Consider the following 9,774-nt stretch of genomic DNA (forward strand, 5'->3'; position numbering starts at 1 on the left):
TTTGCACACATAAATACAATGAAGTTGAAATCAAAAAAATGCTTCAATTTCTGATCAACAATATCTATATGGCTTTTGGAGAGCAGGTCTTCCAACACTCTATTGGAATTCCCATGGATAACAATTGCGCTTCGTTATTAGCAGACGTAGTTTTGCATTCATATGAAGCAGAATTTGTGCAAAATCGACATTTAGATATATCAACGACGTATTGTCAATTATCAATGGTAATTTTCATTTGTATGTCGATACAATATACTAGTATTCTGGTGAACTTGAGATAAAAGATATCACAGAGTCTGACACATCTGTTTCATACTTAGGTATTTTTCGTTAAAAAAAAACGTTAATGGTAATCTAACAACCGAGCTATATGATAAACGTGATGACTTTAACGTTTCTATCGTCAACTTCTTTTACTTATGCAACAATATACCGCCATCACCTGAATATGGAGTGTATATATATCATATACCTAGTAGTGTATCAGCCTTGATACAGGCGTTTTGGACTAGGCGAGACAGCGCCTGAGTAGTAGGGCTGTTTAGCCCTCAGGGCTGAGATATCTCTGTCTCGGCCCGTTGTCAAGGGGCTGTCTCGCACTCAAGTTTCATATTACTATTTCTATTCTATTCGTGTGAATTAAGAGTAAAAGTCATATTAAAGTATTAAAGAGAAACATTATATACCGAAACATTTAACCAAAAGTTTTAAAAATTATTTATTTATACTTGAATTTTGAGAAAATTGTTTTTTAAAAAGTGTGCCAAATGATAGCACTTGTTTACTTCTAGGACAGCAACAAATCATGTTTTGAAAAAAAATGGACGTTTATTTGCTTTGACAGTAAGACAATATCAAGTTTTCATTTAATGTGTCATTTTTAATGCTATATACCAGTATATTGTAAACAAAACAAAAAGTTACTATAAATCTGAAACTTACGTAAGAAAATTAGAGTTATCTTTTTAAACTATGGTCCTGCTGGATACAATGACGAAGAATAAGTTAATGATGAGGAACCTGATTAAGTCATAAACTTTAAAAGGGCCAAAATCATGTAAACAGATCTTTAAACTATCTAATTACTTCATAAATAGTGAAAATCCAGCTTATGTCCGAAGTTCCCTTTCTTAGGAAAAATTTCTTCAAAACTTTTGGAAAACTTGTAATCACAACATTTTACCAAAATAAATAAGTGTATTCAAATGCTTATACATAAAAAAGAAGAAAACACGTTCTATAACCTTCAATTCGACATTTAGATAAATCGAGGACATATTGTCAATAAATAAACATGGTTGTTTCCATTTTCATGTTGATACGAAACACGTATATTTCAGGGAGCTTCAAATAAAAGATACCACAGAGTCTGACACATCTGTTTCATATCTCGATACTGTATTTTACTCGAAAGAGACATTATTTGTAATCTAACAACAAGCTCTATGATAAACTTGATACATGTAACTTTGACTTTTCAAAGGTCAACTTCCCATACTTACGCAGCAATATAACGTCATCACCTGCATACGGAGTTAACATATCTCAGTTGATTCGAAACGCGAGAGCCAGATTTTTAATTTTAAAGACGAAGTACGTTAATCACAAACAAACAATGAAACAAACATATCAGCAGTCTCGTTTAAAGTTATGATTTCGTAGGCCTTTTGGTCGATACAATATTCGTGTCAGCAAATACAATTTATCTTTGAGTCAAATGCTGACTGACGTTTTTCATACTAATTGTAAGTCCATTATTTATACACTGAATTGAAGAATATTGTAAAATTTCAAATTGTTCAAAAGTTCTTTGGAATTTTTGAGTATCAACATCTGATTCAAAAAACTTCTTGAATATATTGTTGCACAGTGCTCTTGAAGGTTTTCCTTCACTACTGTCGATATTTTAGTCAAGAGTAAAGAAAGGGGCTTGGTTGAACATTTATTGGAACTCGCAATGTATCTTTGTTTGTAAGGATTCCAATATATATGTGGTAGTTCAAATTCATTTAAATTATTTAAACAATAAATTAATTAATGCTCTTAAATCGTAAACCATCATGTTTTATATTTTGCAAAAGAGGACGTAAAATGATATAGTTAAAGAAGACATGGTGTGCTCAACAAAAAACACCATTCAGTTTTGATTTTTGAACAATGGTAGAATGAAGAACAATTAATCATCAATTATTTTGACAGAATCTTATATATAAGTATTAGAAATTACTGCAATATCAAAAGAAAAACGTTTTGAATTGGTTTTAATGTCTAGTATACATATGTGGGGTAATAAATGTCATCCAAAAAAGGCTTAAAATCTTAAATAAACTAGCAATAAAGCATACAATTTAGAGGTAAATAAAATAGGATTGAAGAGGAGATATATCACTCCAAGAGCTGAATTCCAATCAGTCAAAGAAAAGCACCAGTGCCGACCACCAATTAGATCGCTACTTAAGAAACATAATCATTTCCGTTTTAAAATGGGTTGTTAACCTTTATATGCGTTTTTATTGATTTAAATAAGAATATTTTTAAAAATCAAACCTTCTGAATTACAGCAACGCCTTTTAACATTTAATATAATTTGAATTGTTTATAGATTGAGAATTTCTTTTAACTGCAAAAATGTTCCATTATTATACACTGAATTGACGACGGATTGTTCCGTTATTTCCTGATCATGACAAGGAGAAAACGGCGGGTGTGACCGGTCGGCAGATGATGTTCACTCCTCCATGGCATCTGATCCCACCTCTGATCTTTCGGGGGTCCGTGTTTGCTCTGCTCTTATTTTGTATTGTTTAATGGACTCTGACATTGAATACTGTGCGTTATCTCCATATCCTCCTTACTTTACAAATTTGAATTTATAAATCGGCAGGAAGTAAGGCAAACATTTTCTATTATGTTCTTTGATTTTTTTTTTTTTTTTTATCAATTTTCAACACTATGCAGAACAACCTGTACTTTTTCACATATAATAATATTAATGCTAAATAAAAACCAGGAAGAGAAGGACAATTTTGGACTAAATAGGAAATCCATTTTAGATTTTCTGAATTATAAATAGGTTCTTGTAAAATTGATGATAGACCTTTTGATTTTTTTTTTCCATTTCAGATAAGCAAAACATGAGACATCTAGAAAAGAACAAAATGTAGTACTATATTTATATTGGATTTTTTTTTATCAAGAATAAAACATTAATTTTTGGAGATAACGAACAGTATTCAAGATAAGGAATTTAAGTTAAGAAATTGTGATTAGTTTGATTTGAACTCTTAGTATTATTCTATTTTTAGCTCAGATACGCCATGTATAGGTTTTGAAAAAGTTCATACAATGATCAAGATTTCTCCGATACTTAAAAAATCAAAGTTCACTGATATATGAATGGATGTCTTTCACGTAAAAAATATCTCTTTGGAAGGATTTTAAGTCACATATTGCTATATAGCTCTGTCCGTTGTGGTCCGTAAAGTTTTGAATACACCGTAAAGCAATTTTTGCGTGAATCATTAAAGATAAAGATTCAAAAAAGTAATCAATTCCAAGATCCCTTTTAACCTCCACCTGGGGCCTGAGGGATGGGACTTAAACCATTCATATTACTGCTATCTATTGATAACGTCTTCTTTACTCCTAACTATCCAGCAGAGTAACTGATGACACGATCCCTTTGTTATTCAAAAGTAGATTTCCGTCCTGTATAGTACAGTAAGTCGTGTTATAAAAAAGTTACATGAATATATCTCATTTACAGCAATGACAACAGCATCACCAATGGGGTGTAATAGGTATAAAGTCATGCATGTAACTTTAATTGAAATTCAAACAGTTTTCTTGTAGAAAATAAGAAAGGATTAATGGAATATGTCACTTTAGATAATTTATTTTTACTGTATGTTTGGTTTTTTAGGTACGGCAATCCATGCTGTTATAATCAGCATTCAATCTCAGAAAGTAAAAGCTGCAAAGGTAAGTTTTACTTGCGGGTAGATTTGTTTTTTTTTTTTTTTTTCTATTGGCAAATGACAGAAAAAACCTGATCGGTAAGGTATAATAATGCCTTTTATCTATTAACCATTAACATTGAATTTCCTTCACTTACCATATTCTATTATTCTATCTCAGTTCTACTGAGTTAGAAATAAATGTTAAGAGAAACATCTAATGTACAAAATGTAAATTATAATTCCAATTAAACTGTTCTTTGAAAGATTTTATGGACAAAATCATTGGTATTTTAAGTAGGCTCCGAAATATAATAGTTTAGTTGAAATATTATATCATCTGTTGGTGGACTTCTTGATCTGAATTAATCTATTTTAGTTTTAAAATAGAATATTAGCCTATACCCTGAGTGTGTGAATTAATATATTCAATTACTTTGGTCTTAAGTAATGCTAAAAATTACTTTTAAATCTTGCAAATTATCTTATTCATTATATTACAGTTAACTCTGCCTTATCTATGAAGGCAGATCACTGTCGCTGCATGAAACTATTTTGAGATATAAGATTATAGTGAGCAGCAGTGTTTAAAGTTTTCATATACTATATTTAAAAAAAAGATCTTCCATACTTACGAGTCTTGCACAAAAGCTATCATCGTTCCTTCATAATGCATTTACATTTAAATAAAATACTTCAGAATGTCCACCTGGATCCATGGGATGGAACTGTAATATGACCTGTCCGTCAGGGTTTTATGGAAGGTTGTGTCAGTTTCACTGTAAATGCCTAGCCTATAACTGCCATCATGTCACAGGATGTACTAAAGGTAGCACTATCATTCAGAATCGCAACAATAGACACTAGTATATGTCTGATATAAAGGCTGGTAAAGAAATCATAATTATTTCATGAAATTATATTTAGATGTTCTGTTCTTTTCCTTAGAGATTTGATTTTTATAAAATATTTAGAAAACAACTTTTGGTCTCAGAACACGACCGATGAAAAGCATCAAATGTCCAATTTTCCTGATTGGTTGGATAAAACTGAAGAATGGCAAACCACAAAAACATCCAATCTTAAACTGTTTTCTGTTTTTGAATGGTCGAATAAAACGACAAATATGGAAGCCTTGATAACTTCCAGTATGTACCCAGCAGGGCGTCAAGATCAAAATGTTAAACAACATGATGTCACCTGGTTAGCTGTAAGCTGTTCACTGATTGGATCTTTAGCAACGCTCTTTCTAATTGGATGTTTTATGTGCTTCCGTTCTCGGTACTATCATGCTTCTATCACGGGTATTAGTTGGCATATTTTATATTTACGAATATAAAATCTGTCAACAAAATTTCTGAAAACTGCATTTGTATACATTGTCTAATTTGAAAACTGAAATAAAATGTTATATTTCCAAGGTTTTTTTGAAATTAAACTACTTTTTAAAGAAAAAATATAATAATAATTTGTTCATGTTTTAGTCGCACGCTTCAGAAGAAAGCTCCAAAAGGAATCAAGAGGATTTTATTTTCCCGTTTAGAACCAGGTGTGTTTAATTCATCGCTTTTTCCCTTTTAATAAAGTAAATGGATTGGTGGTATAATTTGTTGTCCTATTATCCAGAATCTATTCAAAAACATTTACATGAAATAAAGGAAGATGATTAACAGCATTCGAGCTCAGAAGTCCATTAAACAATACAAATTTTGGAGTAAACAAGCACTTCTAAAACATCGGTAGGATATATAAAGTGCCATGGAGGAGTGAGAATCCCTACGGACCAGCAATTTAGTGTGTAAATAATAGCCTAACAATTAGGATGAAAAACGTATCGACCATAGAACTTACGAAATGATGACTTTAAACGAGACTGTAGATATTCTTGTCTCATCAACTTGTTTGTCAATAACTAACCTCGTTTTAGAAATCGTTCATACGTAGAGCATTCTCTTGTGTATCGAACATGAAAAAGATGAGGTCTTCCCTTGCAACCTACAAATTCGACATAAGAAGTCTAGTATATCGACTGTTTTATGACCTAACAATATTTATTTTTAGTCCTACGGTGATTTGATATAATTATCTCTTTGAACTCGAATTGAAAGACATCTTAGAATCTGGCACATCTGTTTCATATTTAGATATTTTACTAGAAAAATAGGTCAATGGCCACTTTTCTACCGCCAATTTTCCTTAGCTACAATGTATTTACAATTAGCCTACGAAGTGTATGTCTCTCAGTTGATTCGATATACGGGTATAATTATTCTCTTCGTACGAAAAATTTCTGAAACAAGGCACACAACATGGGATGCTTACTCCTCCATGGCACTTGATCCCACTCCTGATAATTCTAGAGGTCCGTGATTGCTCTAGACCCAATTTGTATTGTTCCAAAGGAATATGGGCTTTAATACCATGAAAACTGTAAAGTTTTTTCATTATCATTAAATGAAAAAGATGAAGATAACGAAAATTGATTGATCTTATAAAAACTACAAAAATACAGTTCTAAGTCTGTGACCTGATTGATCTTTAATTGTTTACATGAAGAGAACGTCCATTATTTCCCATGTTCGGCATTTGAATTTAAATGATTCTGGTTGAGTCTCTTTTGCTACATTCCGGATTTTTTCTAGGTGGTCATAAATGAAAAGCATTTTATATGCTTTGTTCGATAAATGCATTTGTTGTTACAATTGACTATAGTGTTCTGAACAAGAGAGGAGGGATTCAAATCTTCGTTATGACAAAAAAGGTTTTTTATACAGAGGAGTATATTTAATACCAGATTTAATTTTTAAAAAACTTGTCTTCCTTTTAGATTGTAACGTGAAGTTAATGTTTTGGTTTATAAGTACAATAAAAAAAATGGAACACATGATTTCATCTTTTGCAGATAGAAACGTACAGCATCATCCGCAAGAAGGACAGCTGGAACATTCCACTCTTATTCCCGTAGAACAATGTCAAGGTGACGATCCTTACACAGAAATACGGTATTCCCAGATGGGCGGAGAATGTGCAGAAGCAGCCATGAATATAAATAACAAAGGCAATGCGATGTCCAAAGAACTCAAATGTTTTGCGAGAAATACATATTTGTATGAAAAATGTTCATTTGAAACTGAATATGACCACATTAATCTTAAAGTGAATTCAAACTTACCTTCGTTGCATAAGGAGGAAAGAATTGTATGTGGTGACCTTCAGGAATATGTTGATCTGCCTGATGAAGGTCGGTTACAAAAGGAATTCCCTAATCATGATGGAAGTTCCAAATCTTTGACTTTACCTCTAAATTTGAAGAGGGTGAGTGATCACAATAAATTGAAACCACACTTCTACAGTCTATGTCATGATGTTTCGACAAACATGTTAAAGGTTGATCAAGACAAAACAGGCATAGAAAACGATTGTGTAAAACAATTTTTTCCTGAATGTCTGCAGACTGGATCTGATCCCGAAGTTAAGGAAGAAGACCGACCTTATAGCTGTGGTCATTCACTATTAAATGATGATTTGAATCCAGAAGAAAAATTGAGTACTGCAGAAGTCAGTATTATTTTATCAAGTGTAACGGAGGACTCAAGTCCTTCCCTTGACAACCCATACAGTTATGTTAAAAAGTTGTGAGGAAAAAGTCACACATAACTCAAATCAAACAAAACCCATACTATTGTTAACTATCAAGAAAGGAAATGTTTAATAGATCTGTTGGATAGATGTAAGCATTGCAATCTAACGTTTATTCTGTTCAGTGCATATCACTGACGGGATGAATTTGGAAAAGATTACCAAAAACTACTGAAATGAACATCTTAGAAAACATAGCAACCCTCTTTCTCATGACTTTTTTATTCTAAATTACGTCTTAACGATTTTCATTTATTAAATAAACATATTTTCAACTAGTACGTACTGCATTTGGCGTGTAAACTGAATAATTAAAATGAATGATAAGAATAAAGTATTGATAAAAGGCCAATCATTATTTATCGTTAGCTGAATATTTGTACTTTAATATAAAGAAGAATGTATGCAGAATAGAGGTTTTGAAAAGTATATATACTTTCCCCTCTAAAGTCTCGCTCTACGTAGACACTTCCCATATTCGCAAAATAGAGTGTTAAGTTCAGTTAAAATTTTATTATGATAAATTATCACACGAATTTTGTAAAAAGGATCCATCCATGAAAAAATTAAAATGCTGGGCCCGTTTTACAAGTAAGAACTTACGACAAATACCAAAGTTCTATTCTCCTTAAACTATTAATTTATATTAAATTGAAAATTGTTTAAAACTTTTTGAATGGAATGAAAGATGATATATTTTCCTTCTTGCATTATCAAACAAAAGCAAAAGTTTTTGAAAAATTTTACATAGACTTAGGTTTTTAGTCTTAGACTTTCTTTTTTAAAGGGACTCCTCTGGTTTTAGGGGACATATAAAATATTTACGCATTAAAGATGGGCGTGATATACGTTTTAAAATTCGTTTGCAAACAAGTACTGTCGTGAGAGACATCGAGTCTTACGAATTTTTTTTTAATTTTATTTATTTATTTACTTTTTGGAGTGACTTATTCTACAATTTCCTGGCTCTAGGTCATATGCTTGTCACAAGGAAGATTGTGAGAAGTACGTGGCAATTCTTTTTTTTTTTGGCAGTGAAGGCATTTTCTCCTGTACTTATACATTAGAAGTTAAATTTCAGGAATTAAAAGTCTTTATAAATCATTACACAGAATCTAGAACCAAAGTTTAATATAAAAAGCACTGAAAAATTCAATCTGCTTGTCATTTAGAATTTTTTCCATGCATTTTGGAGAAATGAGTAAAATTAAATAATATCAAGGTCCTTTCACATCAAAGAATATGTCGATCATTTTTTATGTCATTTTAAATTAAGCTATATTTGCAGAAACTAAAAAAATACGTACTTGACAAAAGAGTTCAAGACGTTAAATATCGGGAGCCAACCTCGTTAACGAAGTAAATTATCAACAAGCAAGTTGGTGAAACAAGAATATTAGCTGTTTCGTTTAAATCTTTATTCCATAAGTTGTATGGTCGATACAACGAGCTTGTCAGCAAATACAATTTATTATTGACTCAACTGCTGACTGACATTTTTCATACTAATTGTATGTCCATCTTTACACAATGAATTGACGACGGATTTTCCCATTTTTTCCTGATCATGACAAGGAGCACTCGGCGGTTGTGACCGGTTTGTAGAAATGTTTAAGCCAGACTTACTTCGGATGCTGGATCTGACCTACAATTTCCAGATTAGTGACCAGGTTATTCCCAATAAGCCATAATCCCTAACTGGACCAAAATTGCATGTATGATGCATCTAAGGATGGACAATCTAAACTTGCTTCGGATGCTTGATCTGACCTATATTTTCCAAACGACTGATTACACATACGTAAAGACAGTCATTCTTTCAGGACTACAAATAGCAATTGTCACATGAGCGAAAGGAATGATCATCATGAAGTCAAGAATAGTTACGTACCGGTACTCACCAAATTCGTGATTCAAAATATGACATACAATAGCAAAGAATAAGTCCAATCTAATGGGTCATTAAGCAGATGGAATCTTATTTGTGTCAGCATCTACTATGACCTGCGGCCTTGGTTAATATGACCCCACCTGCAAGACCAGTCTCTGTAGTACAGCGGGGTTCAAACCATTGACATATGGATCAACGTCTTACTTCACAACTCTACAAAAACACTCTATTACCACAGTACCATTTTATGAGGAGGTAAAGCTATTGCCCCATTTTTTTTTGGGG

At 32.1% G+C, this 9,774-nt stretch overlaps 1 protein-coding gene across 1 annotated transcript; it reads left to right on the top strand.

The window, feature by feature from the left end:
• The first annotated feature begins 3,747 nt into the window (after positions 1-3,747).
• LOC134232966 (uncharacterized) lies at positions 3,748-7,636 on the top strand. Its single transcript, XM_062714957.1, has 6 exons — positions 3,748-3,803; positions 3,926-3,984; positions 4,660-4,788; positions 4,934-5,240; positions 5,444-5,508; positions 6,862-7,636. The coding sequence occupies exons 1-6, from the start codon at positions 3,772-3,774 to the stop codon at positions 7,596-7,598; spliced, it is 1,329 nt and encodes a 442-aa protein (XP_062570941.1). The 5' UTR covers positions 3,748-3,771; the 3' UTR covers positions 7,599-7,636.
• The last annotated feature ends 2,138 nt before the right edge of the window (positions 7,637-9,774 follow it).

This window comes from Saccostrea cucullata, unplaced genomic scaffold, assembly GCF_032062105.1.
Source record: "Saccostrea cucullata isolate Sc308-1 unplaced genomic scaffold, CSIRO_AGI_Scuc_v1 ctg5518, whole genome shotgun sequence".
Classification (NCBI taxonomy): domain Eukaryota; kingdom Metazoa; phylum Mollusca; class Bivalvia; order Ostreida; family Ostreidae; genus Saccostrea; species Saccostrea cuccullata.

What these genes read in the sequence shown, in the direction of transcription:
- LOC134232966 (XM_062714957.1), top strand. Translation starts at nt 3,772, where the DNA reads ATGACAACAGCATCACCAATGGGGTGTAATAG. An exon ending in TTTATGTGCTTCCGTTCTCG is followed by an intron (nt 5,241 to 5,443) that starts GTACTATCATGC and finishes TTCATGTTTTAG; the next exon opens with TCGCACGCTTCAGAAGAAAG. An exon ending in ATTTTCCCGTTTAGAACCAG is followed by an intron (nt 5,509 to 6,861) that starts GTGTGTTTAATT and finishes CATCTTTTGCAG; the next exon opens with ATAGAAACGTACAGCATCAT.